Consider the following 27383-nt stretch of genomic DNA (forward strand, 5'->3'; position numbering starts at 1 on the left):
CATTAAGAGAACTATTTTTACAGATGTTGACTTTTTATTGCAAGACATTTTTTTAAATACTGATTCACTAATTATTTAGCGTCAATGTGTCTTTTCTATGCCAAAGCTTATGACCCCACAGTCCCAAAATGCTTTGTTCTCTAACGTGAAGTGCTTCTCTCCCCTCTGCTGCTTCTCCCACGTCTCCATCCATCCATCCATCCATCCTTCCGTCTGTGTGTCGGTCCATCTGTCAATCGGGCTGCATGCAGACTTGGAGATGGAGAGTGTAATACAGGAAAATGCATGGGTGGCCGACCCGCTAAACCACTACAGCCTAAGCTCAGGTAGACAAAAACCCCTTCAGTGTGCTGCCCTAACCAAAAGCTGCCTGCACACCTTCCCCACCCACCCCCACCCTAAGTGATGTGTTTGCACTGTGTGACTACAATAAGACTAATCTAAACACCTGTCAGTAGCTTCAAATTGGGGGGAAAGTAGCTTCACTCTTCACACAGAGAAATATTTGGTATTGCACAACAAGAGGAGAGTCTTTCACAACCTAATAAACTGTCCCGTTTGTGACCTTAAACACACTTATCCCCATTATCTTCACACTTAGTGGATCAATTAACTCTTAGCCACATCTGGTTGTGCAGTTTACATATGACACAGGATTGTAGAAATGGGTGTTTTTTCCTGTGAGTGTGTTTGTCTGTCATTTTATTTGCTTTAAATATGCTATAAGGAAAGGTCTGTGTGATGCAAATATATGCTAATGTTTCCCTTTAGGTTTGTTACCTAAACTACAGGTTTGTTCTTATATTGCTGCATCTCTTTCAGGTTTGTCAGAGTAAATGTTCCTGAGTTTTTCAATGAGATTCACCTGTAAAAAGAAAACTGTATATAAAATAAGTTTTGTGATTAGATGTAACACCAACCCTGCTTTTCAAAGAGCTCTCTCAAAAGAGAACAATCTCATCCCTGCAGCTCCTCCTGTTCTTTTCTCTGTTTCGGCCCCTCAAGGTGAATGCAAATGTCTTCAGGGGTGAGCCAGGTTACTACAGCATTTCTCAAAGCGGCTGAATGTACTCTGTGTCTGGACGAGGGCCAGCTGTGTTTGTGTGTGTCTGTTTGGTGGAAGCTGAAAGACCGCGGCAGGGGTGCCGTGGCGCTAGGTCTCGACCGGCCTTGATTTATTTAATCCTTTTACAATGAGGGGGCCTGTAAACCCATCCATTGAGCGTTAAGCTTTGTTCTGCAACAGTAAGAATCTCTGTCTCCCTCTCCATGGCGACCGAAAGAGCACATTCCTGCAGGGAGCCACACAAGCGTCGGAAAAATAGGTTCGCTCTGCCTCGATCCAGTCCGCTCACCACTAACCTTTTTGCAGTTTCCCCAGTAAAAACGATGGAAATTGTTAACATGCTGCACTGCTCCAGTTAAAAAAAAAAAGGAGGCCAGGAGTTAGAAAAGTACTGCAGCACATGTGTGTTGCAGTGGAAGCTGTGAACAGAGTCTACTCTCTTCACAGTTAAAGCAAACTCTTTTGTTGACATCAATATGAGAATAAAAGACTTGTGAGCTTTGGGGTAAAATAATGTCAGTCTTCTTTTTTACTCCCCAGACAGACCAATAGACCTACCACCAGTTACTGACCCAGATGTGGAGCCCACTCTCTCTCTCTCTCTCTCTCTCTCTCTCTCTCTCTCTCTCTCTCTCTCTCTCTCTCTCTCTCTCTCTCTCTCTCTCTCTCTCTCTCTCTCTCTCTCTCTCTCTCTCTCTCTCTCTCTCTCTCCCTCCCGTTCTCCTCAGTGCAGGCCTTCGTCATGTCTGGGGACCAGTGATTTGGGCAGCTGTGAGCGTATATGAGCCAGGACAGCTGCTTATGTGAGGGGGAGAGAGAGAAAGAGAGAGGGGAAGGGAAATGGGGAGAGAATGTGTGAGACAGAGCATGATTTGTCCTCCCCCGTTCCCGAGGATCTCAGATCATTTCCTGGTGCTCGGGCTCCGGGCTGTGAAATCACGCAAAGCTCTCTTGTGTAACGTGTTGCTCCAAAGCTTCAATAAGACACTGTTGCTTCGCTGTAGACCTCTCACCTTTGTTTTTGTTTTGTTTTTGTTTTTTTTTGGGGGGGGGGGGGGGTGCTTTCAGTTCAGGCTATGTCATAAACCAACTGAGTCACTTTCTTACACCTTTGTCCTTGCAGTAGACTGCCCGCCAAACGCTTTCGAATGAATATCTTTAATTGCATCACACAGAGCTATATTGCATCATTATAGTGATGGATTGCTTCATTACTGAAACAAAACGCTCAGGTCCAACTGTGTTGATGCAAAGCCGCAGAGCTTACTGGCATTTAAGCAGCAAGTAGGAATTCACTTTTTAAAGCCATGTTTATGTTTCAGACCACAGCGTTCTGCCTCTGTGCATTAAACTTGGCATGCAGCCGCACTTCCTCATTCTTCCCACATCCCAGCAGTGAGATAGATTATTCAAATCCACGCAGAACAGCAGCTGTAAGATAATTGAGCCTAACACAAGGCTCTCATGCTGTAATGTGGTATATATATATATGGCTCTACTTCCTGTATATGTGACTGATCCTATGTGGACGCTTGTCACAAAGGTCAACTCCACCTGCTGTTTTACTGCCTCCACAGTGTTCAGTGACAAGCCTCCCATAAAAACAACACCAAACTTGCATTTATTACCACAGCCTCCAGGACATAAGTGCACACGTTGAGTGCTGTTCATGAATTGGGCAAACAATTTAGACGAGGGAAAAGTCAAAACTGACAGTATCTTGTTTATTCAGCCTCACGCCATCTATTAGAGCACTTCCTCACAGTCAGGTCAGGGTGAAACAGTCAACAGGTTTCACTGCAGTATCAGAAGTTAATATGTCACCTTATTACTGGCCTGTAGGTAATGGTGTAGGAGACATATAGTATGACCAGTGCTGACTTGTCTAAGTTGAACTTGGTTTGACTTTCTCGTGTTCCTGCAGGGTGATATTAGAGGAAGAACAGGTTATTAACATTACGTATAGATGGCATATGAACAGTGGTGGAATATGTATTCTGATCCTTTAAATGCAGATGCCCTGTTTTCTTGTAAACTAAGAAATGTTCTGAAACTCATTGCATGTGTCCTAGAAGTCTAACACAGTCTAAGTGTTTAAAATCCTGTGTTGTTTACAGCCATGTTTACTGGCTTGCAGTGCCACCATTGCTGCCAGATTACAGCCCACTGTAGATCACTGGAATAGTGTTACACTATTGGCAGGACTGTGTATCTCATCATGGTGCATGTGCGTAGTGTCAAATAAGACTGGGACCCACTCATAAAAAAAAAACAGATGCTAGAATTCAGAAACTTCACCGTGTACTTTCTAGTTAAAGTACCTATAAAACAAGTACCAATAAAACTAAGTCCTGCATTCAAAATCCTATTGAAGTAAAAGTGCAGAAGTACTACCAGTAAAATGTACTTATAATACTGAAAAATGGTAGTATGTTAGTATGCGGTATATAAGTACAATTTGGCTGTCGTAGCTGCTGTACTTTGAAATATGTTATATAGAGTTAGTGGTTTAGCTCTAGGGTTCCCAGCTTGAAGTCAGGCCCCCTCAAAGGGTTAAAAGATAAATCTGCAGGGTCGTGAGATGAATAATTGGTTAGGAAATAAGGGGAGAAAAAGTTTTTTTGGGGAGTGGGGGGACTTTGGACTCAATCTTTGCTTTTTTTTTAATGAAATATTGGGTAATTATACCTCTTTGGGCTTCAAACTGTTATTTAAGTGAAAACATCTGACAAGTTTAGAGGGGGAAACTTTGGTTGAACTGCTAACAACTCAGCCATCTGAACTGTGACAAGAGGCCCCAAACATACTGCTTTAAAACAGGTCACAAGCCAAAAAACAATGCCAAGCAAAAATGTTATAAACTGTGGAATCTGAATCTGAAATATATTTATAGCCTTCAAATAAGTGTAGCAGAATTAAAGAATACAGGACTGATGTATAAGTAGCATCAAATGGAAATACTCAATTGAAGTGCTTTCAAATTGTGCTTAAGTACAGCACTTTAGTAAATGTACTTAGATACAGTCATCCATGGAATAAATAAGATTTCAGACATAAACACAGAATTATCTTAGGAAGGAGGCATATAGGAACTTTCACATCAGCCCACACAAATGTCCGTCTATGTGTAACTTGTTCAACGCATGTTGAGCTGAAATCACATGAAGTGGAAGAGACTAACTGCAGTCTTGTGATTCTGCACCAACAACAAATTAGTTTGACTTTATTTAGACTCGAAATGTCTTCTTAGGGGCTAAGCTAGTTAAGGAATTAATAAGATAATGCTTCCAGGGGGGTCTGGGGGCCCCTCAGATGGAGAGCTGATTTCAAGGCAAGGTAAGGCCGTCTTATATGTTGTTTAAGCCGGACTGAATCAATCTGTCAGTTGGAGGGTGTCAGCCTGGGGTCAGTCGGTCAGTAGGGGAAAAGTTTGAGTTTGTTAGTCCGTCTGACAGCAGACCAGCTGGAGCCTGACAAGATTTTAAAATGTGTTTGACTTGCTCAGTTCAGAGGACATTGAAACTGTGACATGACAGCAGCCGATGGGACAGTTGGTCAAGAGGAAAGTAGATAAGGATGAGTAAAGATCAATTTAAAACCACTTCTACTGTCATTGTAACTATGAACACAGTTTCTCAACTCAACCTAATCCAGCCTCTCAGGTTGTTTTGTTTGTCTGTTTTAACCTCGTATACAATCCATTCACATGAGTATATAATTAAAATTCAACAGTTATTAATATAATATAATACTGGAGGATTCTGACAGAATAAACTCAGTGGGGCTGCTTGTTAGGACCGTGTGTGTGTGTGTGTGTGTGTGTGGTGTGTGTGTGTGTGTGTGTGTGTGTGTGTGTGTGTGTGTGTGTGTGTGTGTGTGTGTGTGTGTGTGTGTGTGTGTGTGTGTGTGTGTGTGTGTGTGTACGCATTTTTCCACTGTGTTAAACCAGCAGCTTGCCTCCTGGCTGCTTCCCGTGCTGCCTTCAAATGCTGTCAGAAATATTAAAATCAAGCACGTGAACAAGCAGCAGCTTAATATGACTGTCAGGAAGGTATTTCCAGAAAGATTACAGAAACTTAACCGAAGACCACTAGTGCACACATCTTTAATACACATAGTATCCTCTTTTAAAACTGCAAAACAAAGGAGCTCCCAGCTATTTTATCTTACATAGCTGTTTTGTTACATGACCCCATTTTGTTATTATTTCTTGATAGAAGTGCTCAAATGCAGAAAAAGGCTGTACAGCATTTACAGCTTCTTATCTTGGATATGGAGGCTTAGAGGAACTCTGTATGGTCCTGTCTATGTGCAGACAAGCCACTAAGTACTTTAGTTTTAATCTCTTAACCTTGGGGTCGGTGTTTAGGGCGCCACCAATCCGTCACATTGACTTGATATAGAATCTGGGATAACAATTCCATTATTTCCCGGAGCACTTGAAAGCAGCATGAGTCGGGGCTGTAAACCAATACGTTGAAACGGAGCTGAGAGAGTGTGTGTGCGTGTGTGTGTGTTTGTGTATGTATGAGTGTGTGTGATAGTAGCTGACAGAGCATAGAGGAAGGTCTGCGGCGCTCCTCTGCCCGTTGTGTCTAAACTTTAAACTTTCATTGTGTTCAACACTCTCGCTTCTCTTCATACGTTCAAATTAGGGGTTGCTGTTTTTTTTAAAGTCTTCGCGGTTAACGAAGATAAGCGGATAGTTGCTCATTGGACTTTTTTTTTTTCTTTTACATCCTGTCATAAAGTCTCGTCATGGAGCGAAGGTAGAAAATTGAGGTTAAATTTAGTATCCACATATATTTATCCACTTTAATTAAATGTGTAAACTGTGGTGACTGCTGTTGCATGTGTCGCGTTTATAAGAGTAAACAATGTGGAGAGAGTGCAGTTTGAATGATGAAGGGTTTCCTGCGTCTTAAGGAAATATGGAAAATATTGCTCCGTCCTTCATGACTCCTCATTTTTTCCAGCTCCTCTCTTCTTACGCGCATTTAGTAACTTAATATTGTGAAATGTGAATAATATTTCCGCGAATGTCAGAAGCTGTTAAAGAGTAAGAACTTGAGAAGATACAAAAACGAAATCTTAGGAATGTATTATTGGAATAAGACATTTATTTAGAGGAACAAGTTAAACATGTTGTGTGTGTGAAGCATCCTAATAAATATTTATCACTACCACTTTTTATTCACAGTCAATAAAAAGCATAAACTTTTCCATTACTGATATGTAAAACTTTTCATATTTGCCCAACTTATTTTATCATTTATATAATATGCGACTTTGGAGAAGTTTCACCCGTTTGCTGTTTATGGTAATGCTGCTGATATGTGTTGACCTTGAGTGGTTGTTGTTTTTTTTCCAGCACCATGTGGTATAATTATTGGGTGAGACCACACAGGGCTCAGCTGGCATCGTCCCTCTGTCCTCTCAACTCTCCCAAAAAAAAAAAAAAAAAAGTCATGTTCACTGATGCATCGAAAGATGGAACAATAAGGCCTTTTGCTCCAGCTATCATCGCACACTTACGCTCTTATGTCCGAACAGAGGTCACTGTCACTCATGACCGGCTTTTAACAGGCGGACACTGCTCTGTTGTTGACACAGTCTGAAAGGCCATCCAGAAACACCATCAGGGAGGCGGTTAGGACGCGTTGACGGGTGTAAACACAGTGTCTCCTGGTGTTCCGTTTAGTTTGACATGTAATGCAAACGTTATCTCTGGTAGTAGTGGCCTCTCTTTGGACAAATGTCCTTTCTTCAGTCACAGCAATCGGGAAAGCGATTCAAATGATGCTGGCTGTGAAAGATAAACCTATCTGGAACAACTCCCGCAAGTTTGTTGTTTCACGATAAGTTGTGGTGAAAGTTAAAACACTGAAAAACTCTTTATTTCTGCATTAATTGTTGTTAACATTGTTGGAGACACTGTATATAACTTGGAACCTATCGCAGGAAAATTGGTTTTAAATGTCCCAACACTGTATAAAAGGCATTTAACTAGTATTTGGGTGCATCCACCAATTACATTCCAGCCTCAGCCCTCCAGCCTCTCACAGCATGTAGGATTCTAGTATGCAGGATATAATTATCATTGTCGTAATGATTTTGTGAAGCTACCACAGTAAAAGGAGGGGAGTTTGAATTTCCCGCTCGGCCGCCTACATGGGTGTGCGTGGCTGTTGAGTCTGGAGGAGGAGGAGGAGGAGGAGGAGGGGGGGGGGGGGGGGGGGGGGGGGGCAGGTTGCGCTGGCTGTAGTGAAAAGGCTGAGCTGAGCTGTGATGGGAGCACTGTGAAGCCTCCAAGGAGCTGCGGTCACGCCTACTGGTGCTTGTGTATTCAGGGGGGAAACTGACACGCACAGTAGCTGTATCAAATATCTCAGGCCAGAGTCTGCTGATTGGCTCTATGGTGTCACTGCTCTACTTTAGGAAGCAATGGCAACGTCGTGTTGCTATGAAGTTGGAATTTTCCTCCAATCTGCATCCTTTTGAAAAGCTCCTCGCTAATTGAAAGGAATGAGGCGGTGGGTTCGGGGTTGGAGCGGGGAGAAGACAGCATGATGTTTGCCATTACGTCTCTAATTGTTCCTGCTGTAATGCTTGGCCTCTTTTTTTCTCCTCGCCCCCTGCTCGCCTCTATCGGGGGGGAAAAAGCCTCACCAGTCAGACAGGCCTGCAGCTGAAACCTGTCAGTGTTCGAAAGGCAATAAGAAGCCTTCACTGTTTTAAGCTTTGGATTGTATCTGCTATGTATGCAAATGTCAGGAATGAGCTGTTGGCTCTCATTTCCCTAACTGTGAGCATCTGGGCCTCCACCCCCTCCCAGAGTGTCACATGATAACAATAAATTCACCATCAGATTTGAGGATTTCGCATATGTCCAGAAATATTTAACAAAAAAAACATGTCATATCTGCTGTTAAAGGAGCAATCAACCAATTTGATAAATGAAGATTAGGTTACTGGTTAGGATTAGCCTTTGAACAGTTGTACAATGTGTTTTGTCAAATGTGTAAAAACAAGCCTAAAGATGTCATAGTGTTATATCATCATTGGCGTTATCTCAGCGTGGACTTGCAGTACATTTTAGACCTTGATTATTTATTTGGTTTCCAACTATTTACTTTATCACCAATTATTTTGATCATTAATGAGTTAATTTAAGTTGTTTTTTAATAAAAAAAATGCCCAAATTCTCATGTATGACTATTTCCTGGTTCCTTTAGTCTTCTGTGACAGCAAACTGAATATTTGTGGGAAGTGGATTGTTCTGAATTAATCATTTGAAGATGTCGTATTGGGTTTTGGAAAAGAGTGATACAGTTTTCACAATTATTTGAAATTTTATGGACCAAACAACTAATTGATTAATAGAAAAAATAATCGACAGATTAATTGATAATGATAAAAGAGTTAATTGCAGCACTAATCATTTTGTAGCAGTATCCTTGGGTTCCAAACTGGTGGTGTGGTGTTTGATAGGCAGGCAGTAAGAGACTAATAAAAAGTGCTATCCACTTGCATTATGGGAAATGTAGTATTTTTGGAGGTTGACCCATAATAGGGGGGGAAATTCTTATCTTGTTCTCTTGCTGCTTCGATTTTAAGCACTCTCGTTTAAATGTGTCTTTTTGTAAGACTTCGAAACTTTGCGGGAGTGCATTATTAAATCAGTGGAGTACCCCCATAAGAACCTCCAAGCTATAAATCATGTAATAATGTGGCAGAAAGCAATTTTTAAGGCTCTATCAGTCTTACTGTCCTTAAATGAAATTCCTTTTACCCAGATGGATTTCGGCAGTGAGCATGTCAGACGCAGTTTCAATGCTGAGCAGGCTTGCTGCCCTTAGGCTGTCATCTGCCTGACAGTAAGCAGATGGGAGTCTCTGTCTGTCCTCTGGAGAGTCATGGTCACCATTGCACTCCTCTTCCTCACGTCTTACAGTGAGCCTGGGTTCCTAAATAAAAGCGACGTGTCAGTGTAAGCCACAACAGTTGCACTGTCAGCCACACACACACACACACCCACACACACACACACCCACACCCACACACACAATACTGAAGGACCTTTTTGATGCCTCAACAGTGAGTAAACAAAGCTGCCTCAGCGGTTTTGTGTGCGGGTACAGCAGCACAGAAGGAATTTCTCCCAGAGGGGTGAATTGTAGCTGCACTTCTCTCTAAAAGGGAACGATGGGTCCTGTTTGCAGATGCTGGCTCAGAGGGCGGCTGTTGATTCCAAATTGATTGAGCTGCTTTATAAAAACGGCACGCAAAAGAGACTGAAGATTGAGAAGTTTGCTCCAGGCATCATTTACAAGGAAGAGGGAGTTGATTATAAAATAGTCTTAGGAAGGATTAGAGACACTAGTTTGTGTTTTGAACTAGGGCTGCAAACCACCAGTTATTTTTATTACAGATGAATCCGCTGATTTATTTTCTCCAGCAATTGGTTAGTCTATAAAATGTCAGAATTGAATTACTGATGTCTTCCTGAAGCCCAAGGCGACATCACAAATCGTTTTGGTCTACCAACAGATGAAAACTCTTAAGATATATTCAGTTAACTATCAAAGACAAGACAAAGAAAAGCTGCAAATACTCACATTTCAGATGCTGGGACTATGAAATATAAGTCATTTCTCTTGAAAATGAGAAATCAATAATCAAATGATTTATGATTATGTTTTGTTGTTGACTAATCAATTCATCAAATAAACATTGTAGCCATGTTTTGAATATTGGCCAAAAGAATGTAACTTTAGTTAACACTGACTGACAGAATAGATTAGAAGATCGTCTGCAGAGAGACATCTATCACACAGAGTAGTTAGTGGATAGATTTGCAGACTTTTTGCAGTGGAAAGTTCACATGTTTAACAATGAATAACAATGTTATCCTAACCATTTTCTAAATTTCTTTGAGTTTAAAAGCACACGTGAATACAAATTAACAAGTGGCACTGAACATACAGCAGTTAGTATTTCTTCACGCACTGTCACAGCATATATCTTTGTTCTGCCAACACAATGAGAACCTGGTCAATTAATTCAGTTACAAAGTTACTTTCCCTTCCCATGAGCTCATTAGTTTTGCTCCGGTCTCGATGTTTGCATTGTAAATGTGCTCTATGGACTGTCAATTAAGTGTTCTGCACACAATTTATCTCCATGGTGTATATTTAGCATGCAAAACAGACAGCCTCTCATTAATTTTTACCTTATTGTCTCTGGGCAAGAGGGCCGTGTCTCGCACAGTGGCTGCTTGATGCAATGTCTTTTTAATAACAGCATTCATCACAGCAGTATGGTTCATGATGCTGTCTCTTATATATTGTATATTTCCATCATAGTATCATCACTTTGGACAAATCATTGCTAAAAGAGCTGCGAATAAAGACACTGCCTTTTATTGTATACTTGTTATCTTCCAAACCCACAGTGCAGCCTCTGCTTTCTTTAACTCAGCTTGTTTTGTTTCTGGAGATAGTCAGTGGCCTACTTTCTGCTGTATTGCAATGGAAGCAGAGCTCAGCTTGGCAGAGCAAACAGCATCTCTCCAGAGATTACTTATTTATTTGACTGAATCCTAAAGTCTTTACTCTTTAAATTGCAACCTGTGCGTTTGTTTTGGTCTGAAGTCTAGAGCAGTTCAAACAAATAATATGTCAAATCTGCAAAACACACAAGAGAAGCGGAAGGGGTTGAGAGTTGTGACTGTATTTATAATCAGTTAAAAGAATGTGCCCTAGAATATAGATTCAAAAAACTGGTGCAACAGCAGTTTTTCCACTTCACCAGAGTACCTCAGACAGGAGATGCTGGTGTGATGATCACTCTCTTTTCAAAGATTTAGTGAAGTTCCAGATGCTGCGAGGCTGAAAGAACACAGTGGTTATAGATCACATAGGCAGTGGGTGTTTTTAATAGTCCTCAGTAATGAACCTTCAGCGAGTTTTCCTAGGTTTTTGTTTTTGTTGACTGAGCAAGACCGTCTGCTCTGTCAGTTTCACTGTTTCAGATTTCAGTGGTGGGAACCACGTGGCCATTAGTGCTCCAGGTTCTTTTATTGGTTTTTCCGGATTGTGGAAGGATACTTGGGCTTTGGAAGATAGCAGAGTGAAGGAATAAGAAGGAGAGTTGTCGGTCAAAGTCGGTGTGAAGGGCATGAGGATGTAAGTTCACTGAAGTGTCCACGGAGGATCAAAGAGAAATGACTAGAAGAAAGAGAAATCCGAGGCAAGAATGTCTTTACTGAAGTAGTGACGGAAGGTGAGGGCGGACAACAGACAGCTGCAAGAGAACAGAGAGGCAAAAAAGATAAGAGAGTCCACCTGGAAAATATCTTCTCATTAGTTAGTTTTCACAGAAAGAGGTTTGTAGAATATGCATAAACATTGAACTTGGTACAGGTTTAACATAGTGGAATGATTTGTTTTCAACTCTTTGGTTAACCTGTTAAATTTCCATAGAGCAGCACTATTTCTGTTTATACAGTAACAGTCCAGAGTTTGGACACACCTTCCCATTCTTGTTAATGAGGAAGTGTGCCGAAACTTTTGACTGGTTTTGTATATCTCACCTGACATTTGATTGATTGACAGTAAGGCATCAGTGCACCTACTGATGTTTGATTGATTGACAGGAAGACATCAGTACACCTACCGTCATTGTGTGAAAAAGACTTTAGCATGACTTATTCTCTTTTTTATTATCAGGAAATATTATAGCCAGTGTCTGTTAAACCAGGACTGATAGACAGCTTAAACTGGACTGAAAACTCAGTCAAAGGAAAATGTGTGTGATGATTTTCTTCCCTTTTCTTTTTTGACAAAATGTGTAGAGTTGAGGCCAGCTTCATTGTTCCCCCCCTCCAAAAAAGCAAGACATTTTGATTCACTTGATAGCCTTTCCACATCTCTCTAAAGAGAAAACAACTGGTGTGTAGTTTAAGAGGCTTACGACCCTTTCCCAGACATAGTATCTGATTAATGCGGTTTGGGTTTTTTTTTTAAGTAGGTCTGCTCCCCTTTTTTGTCTTGTTTTGAAGGGGAGCACAGGATACTGGTATTGGATGTGGAGGATTCTTTTGTAGTTGCCTGGGAGGTGGTATTTAAGAACGAAGCTTTCACTTCAAGGAAACTACACATGCATAAAGGAAGGGTTTGCATTAGAATGAAGCCGAAACGCACAAAGGGACAACCTTGAGCAGCTTGTTTGGGGTTTCATTCTAGTGCACGTACAGACCTTGTGTGAAAGCTGAGCTGGTGTCAAACCCACACTTACTGTAGAGTGTTGAACTGTTGTGTAAAGGGGACTAAGATGTGTCCCTCTTTCCTTCCCTCGTTCCTCAGTGTCTAAGAAGCACGGGAAGCTGATCACCTTCTTACGCACCTTCATGAAGTCCAGGCCCACCAAGCAGAAGCTGAAGCAGAGAGGCATCCTGAGGGAGAGGGTGTTCGGATGCGACCTGGGAGAACACCTCCTCAACTCAGGACATGATGGTAAGAAACAGTCACATGCAGACACACAGTTCGCATTTAGTGTTTACAAGCCTAATTTGGGTAATGACCAAGCATCAACCTTTGGGGCTGAAAAATAAAGCAAACAAGGAAGTGCCAAAAACTACAGTTCCCCTAATGGCCCTCAGGCTGGCTCTAAAAGTGAGTGAATCCCATAAACCCCCCCAAAAATTGCCCAACATTACAGTAGAAAAAAAGCCTGGTACAAACAAACAGTTTTGGTCTCTATAGCTAATATCCTATTGTATTTTTTATGTGACTCACCAGTTTCAATTTTATTAAGGCTAAAGATTATGCATTATTAATGATGTGGCCACTTTGAGTGACAGGTGAGTTGCATCACAGGCAATTGGTTACATTGATTAAATAGCATAACCATGGCATAACCCCAGATTCACAGAGTGTAGTGTAGCTGTGTTTTCAAGTTAAAAATAGGTGTCAGATGTACAGTTTTTTTCTGGTAAGTACATTTTGTTAAAATGGTTTGAAACCTGTTTTTTTTTTTTATTATAGTGAAAATTAGCATTAGCATTATCACAGCAACCATAGACTGTAAATGCACCATGCCAACCAAGCTAGCAGCTAGTGTGAAGATCAGCTCCACCCTCTCATACAAATATGGTCATTTCTGGCTCCAAAAATCCAAGATGGTGATAGTCAAAATGCAGACTCAAGGTTTCAAAAACAGAGGCACTCTAGCTGATGAGTGAGGTAGTGAGTGACTACTTAGTTTGGTAATTACCTATGACCCTGTTTTTTTGTCAATACCATAAATTCTCAATGGCAGAGAAAACCAGGCCTTTATTAGCAACAGGCTTATATTAGAGACAGGCCTGTTTTCCTAATTTGTCCTGTTCCCTCACTAAAGCAGACTTAAAACTTCCTCCATGTTTACCTCTTGTCTTATGAGTTCAGTATGTTTATTTCCACAGCACCTATTATGAGTTAGAGGAGAAAATCTACACCAGTCACTTGTCTGTTCAGTAAATATAAAGCTATAATAAGCTATAGTAAATATACACCACACCTGCACCTTTTGGTCTTAATTAAGATATTTGCTGCAGGCTCATTGATTGTGTGAGCTATCAGCAGCACGGCTTCTGGCCAGTGAGCTGATGTGGTGGTCTCCGTGACTGAGTGGAAAGATAATAGTGTCCTGATTACACCGTAACATCAGGTCGAACCAGCACGATGATGTTACTCATCTGTTGAGCCGTGATCAATAACTTAATTTCAGTTCATGTTGAAACCAACTCGAAAACCCGTTTATTCAAGTTAATGGATCATATGTCGTGTCTGGACATGAGCAGTTCTCATCTTCCTGGCACATTAGCTCACAGTCATCACACTGTGTCCATTAAACACCACTGGAGCGTTCTGCATCGCAGTCACACATTCATGAGTGAAGGAGTCAATTCTTGACCTCTGTAAATCCTGCCGTACCTTGACATGGAGAGATAAGCTATTCTGTCACACTTTGCTGGGTCAGACGATCAACTTTTTCTGACTGCAGCAGTGACTTGTAAGAAATGAAGTGGTACTGTGATCTTATGGAGCAAGAGGAACATTTCAGACCCCCTCAAGACATGTTTTAGATGTATAGAAATACTTTTTGGAACAATAACTTTTTTCTAATGAGGTTTTCCTACAAAATAAAATTCAGTTAACCATTTACTTAAAAGTTACTTCTTCTAACTCATTGAGAAATCCAGAATCAGCGAAAATGCAAAAATTCTTCATTTCAAAAGTTTAACTGCTGGACACAAGATGTCTCCTACTTATGTATACAGTCCATTCTCAGTGTTTCTGCACTGGAAGATTCAACTTTCCACATCACACTTGTGTAAGTCTAATATTGGACTAGAATTGCCTTCTGAACCAGATGATGATTTGTACCGAAACTCTCTGTGCCAAAAGGTTTTTTCATTTCTTTCTGCACTTGAAGCGCCTGCAATCAATATTTTTTTATAATAACACTGTCAGAGCTGACAGTGTGTAATGTGTCGGCCGTGGCTCGTAGTAATGAACCTACAGAGAATTATCAGCAACTCTGCAGCTTTGCAGCCAGCTCCAGCCCATTGTTTAGCTGTCCAGCTGCAACTTTCACTGTTTTGGTTCAGTCAGCATTCTCGTGGCTGTTTACTGTACTATACCTGCTCAGCACCAAACGGCAAACAGGCACATTTAGCTCTGGACCAGCTGGTGAACATAGTGGAGCATTTAGCAGCCAGATATTTCCCTCAGGAGTTTGTAGAGAGTAAAAACAGAGCTAAAAGAGAGTGAATATTGGACTTCCGTTCAGCATGTGGATGGAAACACAACTCCAAATGAATGATAATCAACTTTAAAGATGATGATATGTCGTTGTTGTGTTCATTACTTGCTTCCACTGCCAACAAGTAGCCACAAAATCAGTTATTTGAAGGTTTAAGTCGTTTAAGCTTTCACAACCATCAGAAAAATCAGTTGAAAGCAGCTGCTCTGATGTTGATGTTTTGACTAGAAGTTAAGAGGATGACTTCTCAACATTCAAACATTATTGTGTATCTTTGTGATAAGAGAACATCGTAAGAAAGTCTTCCTACGTGAAGAACTTGGAGAGGATTTATCCGCCCTCGCAGCCCTCTGCTCTGCTGGTGAATGCCAACTAGTTTCCTCAAATCTTGCCTTGTTTTCTCTTTTGCTATGTGCGGAATCTGTCTGAACAGCTGCTCCGGCGAATGTCCCACTCCCTGTCATCCTCTGAATGATGTGCGAGCTGTAGGAGGCCTGGGAACCTCCTTATACACATACAAACAGTCCTTATCTCCCATATACACACTCGCTCACACACACACGGATAAATAACATGTCTGCATGATTCACAGTCTGCTGAGGGAGAATGAAGAAGCTCTGTGTGTTTTTCTGAGGTTTTTTTTTTCTTTTGCCTGACCGTCTCTTAACACACAATCACTGGTGTTGTGCTTTGAAGCCAGACGCAATGTGGCTGCCTCGCTCACAGACGCGCTATCTCACTATCTGCTTCACCCACAAAACTAAGCTGATGTTGAAAAAAAAAAAGGTTAAAGTCCGTGAAATGTTTGAGAAACTCTTCATAGTATATTCGCCACTACTTTACGAACAACATGAGCATGTTGAGGTACAGATTTCCCTCAGCTCAAGGAGCACAAGAAAGAAAGATCTCCTCGCTCAATATTCCCTCTTGTCCAAAATCAACCTGAGCTCCAGCTCCGGCCGCACGGTACACACACTTCAAAAATCAAAGCCGTCCCACTCTTGACCTCGCAGCACTCAGCGAAGACCGGACAAATATTGACTGAAAGAGATGTGTGATGTGATGACACGCTGTTTCTTTTCTCTCCCTCTCTCTCTCTCTCCGTCCACAGTTCCCCAGGTCCTTAAGAGCTGCACCGAGTTCATCGAGAAACACGGTGTGGTGGACGGCATCTACCGCCTCTCTGGAATCGCCTCAAATATCCAGAAACTGCGGTAGGAGACACACACGTACACACGCTGACCCCCAGATTTACAGCTCAGAGGCAGCAGATATGATTGAAGTATTTATCAGAAGCTGCACTCTGGGTGCTGCTTCTACAGAAATACCCTTCACTACAGCTCCCAAATCTCCTCTATATGTTATCAGCACTTACATAATAAAAACATTAATTCTACCCAGGAGTATTGCATCTGTAAAAGCAAAAAAAAACCATCATAACAGTTGTTTCTCATCTAATGCCATGCCAAGATAAGAACTTGTTCTTTAGTAATCTGAACTTTAACAGCGGTTGAGGCTGGTAAAAAGGCAACATACAGAGTTATTGTTTTAGTTCTGCAGTGCTGTGAGCTGTATTAAGGTCATGCAGTGTTTACATGTAAATATATAGGATAGTGTGGGATAGGATAGGAATGTGCTTGTTTATGTGTATAGGGCCACTTGCAAGGGTTGAACTTTCCCCTGGGAATGACTGAGACATGTCCCTCTGTGTTCCACCCCCTCCTTAGTGTACAGTTTTACTCTAATCTACTCACTAAAATGTCTCTAATTAGTCCTCTGTTTGTCCAGCCACTGCTCTTAATCAACCTCAATTATAAGTTTTTACACAGCAGTATTACGCTTCATGCAGCAGCAGCAAGTGCACACAGGACTTTTTTTGCCTTGGGTTTTGCCTCAGGGGGCTGCCCTTACTCTCTGATTGGTGGAGCTTGTTGGGGGCTGTGTGCAGCCACATATAGGATGACCACACTTCACAGGAGACATGGCATTTGACTTTGTTAATGTGCAGCCTGAGATTAGATGAGATTATTATACATTTGGATCAGTGTCACAGCAACACTCAAATACACCAAATAATTTTCCTTCCATTAGACCTCACTAATGTGTTATTCTTCAGTGTATGTTAGTGTGTTGACTCTGTCTTTGACCTCTCTCCCCCCCCCCCCCCCCCCTCTCTTTCTATCTTTCATCAGGCACGAGTTTGACTCTGAGCAGATCCCCGACCTGACCAAAGATGTTTACATCCAGGACATCCACTGCGTTGGCTCGCTGTGCAAGCTCTACTTCAGAGAGCTGCCCAACCCCCTGCTCACCTACCAGCTCTACGAGAAATTCTCTGTAAGCAAAGCCCTGCCAAAGACTTCTCACACACCACTTTCTGACACCACAAGTCTGCTTACTTTGGTTTCAGTGCTTAATGATACTGAAACCAAAGTGCCCCAGAGACATTCCTTAATCCCAAAGGAAACTGATTGACTGTGACTGACAGCTCGCTCATTTTCTAAATGTGTGCCTGATCTCAATAGAGAAGAAAAATGCTCAGATTTATCCATTGAAATTGATCAAATTCATCTTATAGTTGTGATTCACAGACACCCTTAAAATAATAGCATTGTACTTGACACACCCTGTCATTACAATTGCAGCAAACCGCTTTCTGTGTGACTTGGAATAAAATCTCCCTCCAAGCACAACAGAGCCGTCCCTGAAGATGGAGTAAATGTTTGCTGGTTGTTATGGCAGCTGGGGATAGGAGAAGGAGGAAAGGTGGGGGGGCGGGTTGTGGCTGCAGACTGATGTACCCTCCGTGCTCCGTGTAGCAGTGTGGACCCGGCATGACAAGTGAATGAGTTTAATGGTGACACACTGCTACATTCCGCTATTTATCTCCCTCTCCCTATCTCACCATCTCTCTCTCCCCCCTCTCTTGTTTTCACTCTTGAAGGATGCTGTATCAGCAGCGACGGACGAAGAACGACTCATCAAAATCCATGATGTCATCCAGCAGCTTCCTCCGCCGCATTACAGGTCAGAGTAGAGGCACACTGTCCCCCTTTGGCAGGGCTAAGAACTGCCAGATTACAGATGTGTTGTGCTTTCACATCAATTTTATGGGTGTGTATGTGTGTGGCTGTCATATGCTACTTTTGGGGACATATTACAGACTTTGGACCAGTTAATTGGGGAGAAACGCTTTGTTTCCAATTGGGAAAAAGCTGATTCTTAGGTCAGTGGTGATGGGTGGGATTAGGTTAAGTCTCCAAGGAATGAATGTGAGTCTATGTAATGTCCCCAAAAGTGATTGCGTGTGTGTGTGTGTGAAATCAAGAGTTTTTCTAGTGCCACACTGTATTGAATGGAAGCATTTAACAGATCCCAGCTGTCCTCGGCGTCGCTGATGATGAACTGAATTTCCTGTCCTCTGTAAAAGCATACAAATGCAAATTTCTAAATGACATCCCACAGGGAGTTGAGCACATAGTGAAATATTGATGCTCTGAAGAAAGTAGCTCGATCATTGCCATTAGTCTGCACATCACTAGTTGAAGCCAATTAAATCTGAATAAATGAATATTTGATTCACAGGACTCTGGAGTTCCTCATGAGACATCTCTCCCACCTGGCAGCGTACAGCTACATCACCAACATGCACAGCAAGAACCTGGCCATCGTCTGGGCTCCCAACCTGCTGAGGTAAGATGTCTTCCTCGTGTGTGAAATCGTTTTTTTCATTGTGGTGACAGCCTGATTGGATTAGATTTTTAAAGGAGCATTCTAGTGGTTTTACACAATAAGTCTAGTAAAAATCCTGCTTACAACTTACATCACTGCCAGTCATTTCTCAATTCAAATGGTGCTGTCATTGCTGTTGTTCTGAGTTCATTTTAGTACGCTGTCAGAATCAACTTGCAGAGACTTGAAACATGATCAGCATAACTAATGCATCATAATGAAACACAAGTGTGCGCCGGTTTTCATTAAAGTTACTTCATTTTAGAGTTAGTGTTAAAATGTCAGTGTGATCTGTGTGAATCCTTCGTGGTGGTGCACTCAGCACTCAGCGAGGATGTGAAATAGAGACACGAAGACGGAAGAGTTTAATACAAAAAAAACAGGATGTTCTTGTTCACTGCAGTGCCAGTTTGGGGAGACAACAACAACTCATGACACACAACGCCTCAGCTGTCAAATATGTAGAAAATGTAATGTAGAAATGATAAAGTAACAGTTTAAACTCCAAGGTTTACACTTAAAATCCATGTAGAATTCGTCAGCACTTTAAACTGTTACTTAATAGTAATAGATGAGAACTTAATGGTCCATTAATAAGCTGAGCTCATATCTCTACGTTGAACTTAGATGCACACTCATGGGTGATCAGAGCTGGAGAGTCTGTATACTAGTTGGTAAAAAAAAAAAGTAGCGAGCAAAATACAAAGTTGTGACATTTCCACCATAAAATTTCAGGCAGCAGATATGACGATAACCGGCGCTGCTTATCAGTTTGAATCAGAGTACACTGAGGAGGAAATGGTGCTGAGGTGAGCAGAGCGAGACAGGGAAAAGGACAAGAAGAGGGGACACAACCGCTACATGGTTGAATCAGCAGTACGCTGGAACAGACAGCAGCTGGTGGTGTAGCTGGAACACACAGCAGACTGTGTGCATACACAACAGAATGCTTTGGGACATTTTGGAGCTGCTGTGGGAGGAGTTGGAGTGTGGGTGCATCCCTCTCAGCGCGAGTATTTTCATCAGGAACATGGTTTGCTTCACGGAGAAGAATCTGTCCAATCAGAACTACTTGTAGGCGGGACATCTGTCTTGCACACAGCATGAATGTATATCTCCACCGGTTGAATCATATTTACTGTGAGTTATAAATATGGATGTGTGTTTTGGTAGGTGAAGCACTGAATTTAAGGTGGGCGTATCACCGAAAACATTTAATTTAAACATATCAAAAATTCTACCAATCATTATAGAAGCTAAAATATTGTTGCTGCTTGAGCAGGGAAGCGGCTGGCACTGACAGAATGTTTAATTATTTGGCTTAAACATGTTAAAACCACTGGTATGGTCCCTTAAATGATTTTACATAACGCAGTACATCTCAAGATAACTGTTATTATTTTCCCAGTTTGATGTATATGTATCAGAGGTTCTGTGGGCGTTTCTTTATAATCCATACATTAAGGATTTGTCAGACTTGAATCAGCGGTGATAATGGGCTCTGTGCAGCAGAAAGCACTGTGTCTCCTGCTTTAAATCAGCCTGAATGGAGGGATTTAAGCAGCTGTTTGTGGGAGGATGCTGATCAACACAAAATGCTAGAAACGTATCTCAAAATAATTTACCACAGATTGTGTAACTTTAAGTCTGGACTCATGACAGAATGTGTTAGTTTCAATACCGTGAGATTTTACACTTTAAAAAAAAAATTGTGTCCATTGTTGTCTCAGGTCTAAACAGATAGAATCTGCGTGCTTCAGCGGCACAGCGGCCTTCATGGAAGTCCGAATCCAGTCGGTGGTGGTGGAGTTCATTCTCAATCACGTGGACGTTCTCTTCAGCAGAAAACTCAGCTCACTAATACGAGAGGGAGCAGGTAAGCACACACATCACATAGATAAGTCTCCCTACTGCCCACTGTTGCTTCTACTTCTCAATAATCGCTGCTCTCCACATCACCAGGTCACAACTCATTGTCACGACCCAAGTCCCTGCTGGTTTCATCGCCTTCCACTAAACTCCTGACTCTGGAGGAGGCGCAGGCCAGGACTCAGGCTCAGATCAACTCTCCTGTCACTGAAGACAGCAAGTACATCGAAGTGGGCGAAGGTCCCGCCGCCCTGCAGGGCAAGTTCCACACGGTCATCGAGTTTCCCACTGAAAGGTTTGTTAACTCATCTTCCCTTTATCATTACCCTTTTACCATCTATTTGATTTCATTTGAGGGAGTGTATCCATGAGAGTGACTAAACTGGAAATTTAGAGTCATACTGTAGATGGAGACACAAACATTTATTTTACATTTTATTTTCAGTTGGAATTGAATGATAATGCTGGAGTGTGTCTCCCTCTGCTGGTTGATGTAAACACTGCAGGGAGAGTCATTTTCCTCCTGCAGCAGGTTGCTAATATCTCTCAGGCTGGACCTCAACTCACTCCACTTTCAAATACAGGCAGATATCTTAAAAATGAGGATGATCGGACACAGAATTCAAATATATTAATGTGGCTGATCATTTTGTCTGTTATCTCTAAGGATTTATCATTGAGATTTTCATGTAAATTAGTCAACCTAAATGTTGCTTGCCTCACAGGAAAAGGCCTCCTATTAAATCCAAGAAGTCTCCTGTGGGTAGTTGGCGTTCCTTCTTCAACCTGGGCAAGTCTTCCTCCATGTCTAAGCGGAAGCTGCACCGCAACCCCAGTGAGCCCAATGAACTGAAGGCCATGGCTCTTGCTGGTGAGTCCTTCCTCCCCAACTGGAGGGAAACCTGTTTGTATTTCAGTCACCTTAAAACTGCTTGATGTGTGAAAAGTTATTTGACTATACAACTCTGAAGGATGGTACCTGTTATGTTTCAGGAGGCAGAGGGGATACAGCAACATTAAGATCTGCCAAAAGTGAAGAGTCATTGAGTTCTCTGCACAATGTTGAAGGTATATCAGTCTATTATAAATGCTCTTTTTACAGTGTATCCTATTCTCATACAAAGTGCCTTTATAAAGACATTGTTTCTGATTATATTCTTTTCCTCTTCAGGAGAATCCAAAGTGTACCGTCCTCGGCGGCCGCGCTCCAGCAGCGACGCCCTGTCGGCCTCCTTCAACGGCGAGCTGCTGGACAGCCGGCAGCACTGCAACTCCTACGACAACCTGAACGCCACAGAGGACAGCGACGCGGAAGACGGGCCCATCTGTGTGCCTGCTCTCATCTCACCTCCCCGCTCAGCAGGTGAAGATGTGGACCTCAGCCCGCCTGACATCGGCATGGCCTCCTTGGACTTTGACCCCATGTCTTTCCAGTGCAGCCTCCCCGACACCTCCTACGCCTTCCCGCTAGATGACTCACCGGCCGGGGCCGAGGGCTCCACGTTAAAGAGGAGCCCCGGCAGCATCTGTGGCAAGACCAACGGCGCCGACTTCATCTCTGCTTCCTTCCTGGGCAACTTGACCTCCTCCATGTTGTCCACTGACTTCAGCCCGGCTGTCAGAGAGAGGATGGAAAGCAAGAGGCTGACCACCTCCTATTCTTACACTGATAAACCCACACAGGCTGTGTCACCTATTAAATGTGGAAAGGCCACTAGTTTGACACCATTTGCCACCTCAGACTTTTTCTCCACAGAGATGCTTGACAGGAATACAGCCAGACAGGCTGTCCCCCCTAAACCATTATCTCCTCCATCACGACCAAAGGACTCTCCTCCCCTGATGGGCAGCCTGCTGTTGAAGGCGACCGAGCCATCGCTAAGTGAAGCTTTTCAAATAGAGCTGCACACTAAGCTGGCAGCCTCTGACAGCGTGGACAGTCGAGAACCGAAGGGAGAGGACAGTGTGGAGCAGGCGGGAGCAGCAACCAGCAGTCATGAGCACCAAGGTAAGGAGCAGAGAGTGACCTTTTTAAAGTTCAGTTTTTGTTTCTGACTGTTTTGTTTAAACTGTGTAGATTGAAAAGGTTACTTGTTTTACAAAATACTTCTTTTGTAAATCATGTTGTAAATGACTGAAATGCTTTTTTTTTCTAGGTTTAGTTTCCCAGATTTGCATGGATTTCATTTTATATAAATCTTTTCCTATAATGTCCAAGCACCACACTTAACTTTTCCCTTCTTTCCTACTCTTCAAGCACCTTAAACCTGCCTGCTGCCGTCATTTCTCTCACTTCTTCATTCTTCAAACTATAGATCCCTTGTGTTTTTGTGTCCCTGCTAGGAGTTGTAGCTCCGGACTCTTCAAAGGACCTCACCCCTCGTTCCCTCAGCTCATCAGCTGACTCTTCCGCCCCTCCTCCTCCCCCTCCTAAAAACGCTGCCCGCATGTTGGCCCTGGCCCTCGCTGAGTCTGCCCAGCAGGTCTCCATACAGTCTCATTCTCGGTCCTCTGAGCCCCCGACACCAGTGTCCCCTCTGCAGCCACAGGAGGCCTTTGACTTTCAGGACCTGCCGGGACTTCCGCTGATCCCGCATTACCAGGCTTCCTCTGAGGAGGAGGGAGCTGGTAGAGGAAGTTCCCCACCACCAAACATCACTGTTCCAACCGACACCACAGCCTCATCTTATCCCTCCACTTCCAGTCCTCTAATCAGACAGCGTCATTTAGAGTTAACCAGCATGATTACCAAACCATCAGAAAGTGCCATGTCCTCTACATCTCCACCTGGAACACAGTCAGAAACAGATTCCCCCCCACCAGGCAGTCCACTTTACAAGTGCACCCCCCTCTCCAGTTCAACCAGCCTGGTTTCTCCAACCAGGAAGAGTCCAGACAGGCAGCAGCCTGTTACAGGACAGGTTCCAGTCCGTACCAGCTCAACCAGTAGCACTCCAGCCACCACCCCCAGCAGCAGCTGCAAAGACTTTGTAGTCTTATCACCACAGTCTGTCCCTGAGGTGAGTGTCATATCACTTTAATATGAATTTACACAGTTATGAATTGTTCAGGGTTATTATGTTGAGTTATTGTGCTGCAGTATACATGATCCCAATTTATCAACAATTCATATGATAACATGAGTGACACATGCAATACAGTATATCTCTGGGTTAGTGATCCTGGTTTAATGATAAGGAATAATCTGCACTCTTTCATCAAAGTAATGTAACTGTCACTGCCAGGATGATATGACTACATAGCGCTATAATGTCTATATTATATCTGTGGGCATCTTCCCTACACACTGCACTGTATGACATCATTTTCACATTTTGATTTGTTTTTATGGAGGGGTTTTTTTGTATTGTACAGCCTACATAGGTAATAGACCTATATTCAGTTTAACACTGTTCTTATTAATGCTAGCTGGTGTTTTCATTAATATATGTAATATACTTTGCTTGAAAGGAACATAAACATTTGATTCAGAATTGAGTTTCTTACATATCTTAATATAGGAACACATGTGATGCACTTTGCCAAGCATTTAAAGTTTAAACATTGTCACAAAACAGCCAAATCATCAGACTACAGTAATATTTTTCTCACAGAAGTCCAGACCCAAGGATGTTAAGCAATTAGATGTAAAATTAATCTAGATCACCATGAAAAAACTGCAGAGCAGTTTCACCAGGTTCAACCAAAAAAAGCAACTGAATATCAATAAACTGAAGAATGAACCTACTTCAACCTCCCAGACATCAAAGTGATTCAACAATCCAAGAATAACAAACCAAGCATATTGCATTCTTCGTGCACTGTTTTTTTAAGCAGAGAGATAAAAAGATGAGTAACCGTAAGAGGAAGCTGTTTCACATAACATGTGCACTCCAACAGCTGTAGTATTAAAATATGTGACGGTAACAAATATCACTGCCACCTCACTGTTAATAAAAAAACCCTCACCTGTTCTTGAGCTTTAAAAAAGCTGCTGTGTTGCCAACTGTGAAAAAGCACAGTTTGGCTAAAATGTGCACTATAAGCTCCTTGGATGTTTTATAGAGAAAAATCAGCTAAATTTCACCTGTAATAGTCCTGCAATAAGCACAATACAGTCAGAAAGTCTGGAAATACTAATTAGATTAGATTAGATACCCAGGTGAGACAGTGTTACATGTTTGAACATGTTTTTCCCTGTGATTAAATTGAGCCACAAGAGCTTAAAGCATCTGAACCTGGAAATAAAGATAATGGGTGTTTTTGGGGGTGTCAGGTGTTTATAATAATATCTTGTCCCACTGCAGCAACTCTCAAAGTCCCTCAGTAAATAACGGTGTTTATTTGTGTTTTTCTCAGGTCAAAGCAGAGGAGACCACACCACCCCCATTCTTTCCAAAACCATCAGAACAGCAGCCACCCACAGCTCAGAAGCCCAAAAAGCAGTCCGTGTCTCTGCCCCAGCATCAAACACAAACGCAGCAGACTCAGCAGAACCAGGCTCAGATACAACCTCATCTTCCAGCACAGCCTCAACCTCACCCGCAGTCACAGCCTCACACGCAATCTCAGACGCAAACCCAACCCCAACCTCATCCACCCTCAAAGGCCAGCGCAAGAGTGGCCCCCACCTCCGCTGAGCCCGCTGAGAAGCCTTGGGAGGCCATAAAGCCAGTACAGCCCTGCACAGAGTCTGCAAAATACCACGACTCCTACGGTTCCCTCCCTCCTGCCCCTCCTGTCCGCACCATCGAGAGCAAACTAGCCACAGCAGCACTCAGCCAAAGTGAAGCCTCCTACCACATCCTGGCTGAGGGCCCCGCGCCCGGCCACATGGAGGATGACCTGCCTCACCATCCTCTTTCACCTCGTAAGTCCTCCACGCACCAGCCACAGCCAGCCTACCTGTACCACGCTAAAGGAGAACCGGTCTTAATCGAACCTCCAGGAGCTGCATACTACCACCAGAGGCCCGTTCCCCTGGTCCAACAATCCATTCCACACCACTATCGACCTGACAGCGTCCCCCCACACCTCTCCTACGTGTCAAAGTCTGAGCCTCAGATACCTTACAGTGCCCGAGTAGACAACAGATACAGCACTTTAGGCCCCAGGTCCTACCACCACTCTATAAAGTCCAGAGGTAACCCCCGCAGTGTGTACGTGACTCCAGGGCCGGGGCATCCGGGGTATAGTCATGACAGAACCCACGGCTACCCCACCATCCGCAGAGTGCACTCACTCCATGTTCCTTCCACTATCCGCTCAGTGCCCATCCAACGGACTGAAGTTCCTCCAGACGACGAAATGTTCTTTTACCACCGACCAGTGTTTCAGTGCAAAGCCTACCAGCAACCTCCGCAGCAGTCCTCACAAGCTGACTACCATGTCACCCAGCTGCAGCCTTACTTTGAGAATGGACGGGTGCAGTATCGCTATAGTCCCTACTCTGGTTCTAGCCCTTTAGAGGCGCCTTTCTATGACATTGACCCTTACGGCACGGTCAGAGTCCGGCACATCCACTCCTACAGCAGAGGAGATGGGGGAGCCGCTGGGGTTGCTGGACGGCCGGGTGGAAAGGCGACTGGGTACCATTACCTCAGTCGCCATGTTCTCCCACCTGGGAAGGAGCACAGCTTCGTGAGCAGGGACATGCCCCCCAGTCACGGATCCAAGGAAGCCGCTGCTTACTTAGCCTGGGACCCAGAGGAGTCCGAAAGGCTCCGTATGCACTCCATCCGCAGGGAGAGCAGGGCCAGACAGAAGATTAAAGGCCCTGTCCTGTCACAGTATGACAACGTAGGCCTGTTCGCACCAGCAGATATATCAGGCTATGAAACCCTGCACCTGCGCAGTAAATCTGACCCAGGTAAAGCTGTGCTGGTTGCAGCCGATAGCAAAGATGGGCGATACCTTCCCAGACACATGGTGTCAGACCCTGACGTCCTCATGTACATGGAGACTGACAAGTACATCCAGAGCAGTCCAATGGGTGACAAGTCGGACGGGCTCGCCAAGCAAAGTGGCTCCAAGAAATGTCAATCCTCTCACTCCCTTCCCGCTACTCTGAGCCACAGTCTCTCCCATCAGCAGGAGAGCAGCCGACACGAGGCCAAGCATGAGACTGGAGAAGAAAAACTCTGTGGAGACAGCAGCAGGTCCAAACACTGGCAGCATGAGCACCCCAACAAGAGGAATTTCCAACCTCGTTACGAGTGCCCTGATCCTGACCACCACCAGAGTAAAGGTAAAACATCAAGTAGCTACCACAGTACAGACGACCAGCCGTCAGCTCCCAGGGAACAACTCGCCCGCTCCAAACCGGAGCGCTCACACAGCGTCCGGGAGCAGCAGCACTACAGCCAGAGCAAAGCCGACCTGGAAAGAGACTACTCATATCAGCAACACGGTGGTAAAACGGTGCAGTCCCACTACGACAACTTGGACGATTACCACCCAGTACCTCAGCCTCAGGCCCCTGTTCAAATACGTGGAGGTTCCAGCTCCTACCCCGCCCCAGGATTCACAGTCACCCACAACAACAGAGCGTACTCCACAGCACTGGGCCAAGGAGCCTATATCCAGACTGACCTGGCCATCCAGAGGCCAGAGACAGAGATACGTACAGAATGAAGCATTTAGGTGGGGGAATGTGTTAAATTATCTTTAGCTGTGTTGAAGAAAGACTCTAATGAGCTACGGTTGAGCAGCCTCTGCAGGACAGTGGACTGTCGTATCACCAATATTTTTGCTCCTCTGTATTTTTAATGAATTGTAAAGAAAATTGTAAGACTTTTTACAGAAAGTCCTGAATGTACCTGAAGTTATTGTCCAAGCGGTCATATTGCTGTGATTGACTGAGACAGTAGCCAGTCATAAATGTATATGATATGAAAGACATAAGGTA

General features: G+C 43.4%; 1 protein-coding gene across 1 annotated transcript; it reads left to right on the forward strand.

Moving 5' to 3' along the window:
- The first annotated feature begins 251 nt into the window (after positions 1-251).
- arhgap32b (Rho GTPase activating protein 32b) lies at positions 252-27378 on the forward strand. The gene is made up of 13 exons (XM_062433855.1): positions 252-326; positions 12433-12582; positions 15987-16089; positions 17068-17212; positions 17820-17902; positions 18461-18568; positions 20338-20483; positions 20570-20771; positions 21202-21347; positions 21470-21544; positions 21648-22484; positions 22820-23496; positions 24836-27378. Exons 1-13 carry the CDS (start codon positions 260-262, stop codon positions 27107-27109), a joined length of 5013 nt encoding a protein of 1670 aa, XP_062289839.1. The 5' UTR covers positions 252-259; the 3' UTR covers positions 27110-27378.
- Positions 27379-27383: the final 5 nt, after the last annotated feature.

The sequence above is a fragment of the Scomber scombrus genome, chromosome 14 (assembly GCF_963691925.1).
Source record: "Scomber scombrus chromosome 14, fScoSco1.1, whole genome shotgun sequence".
NCBI lineage: Eukaryota > Metazoa > Chordata > Actinopteri > Scombriformes > Scombridae > Scomber > Scomber scombrus.

Coding starts and splice junctions, on each gene's coding strand:
- arhgap32b (XM_062433855.1), top strand. CDS start 260: ATGGAGAGTGTAATACAGGAAAATGCATGGGTGGCCGACCCGCTAAAC. Junction 17,903..18,460: donor CTTCCTCCGCCGCATTACAG/GTCAGAGTAGAG, acceptor TTTGATTCACAG/GACTCTGGAGTTCCTCATGA. Junction 21,348..21,469: donor GAAGGCCATGGCTCTTGCTG/GTGAGTCCTTCC, acceptor GTTATGTTTCAG/GAGGCAGAGGGGATACAGCA.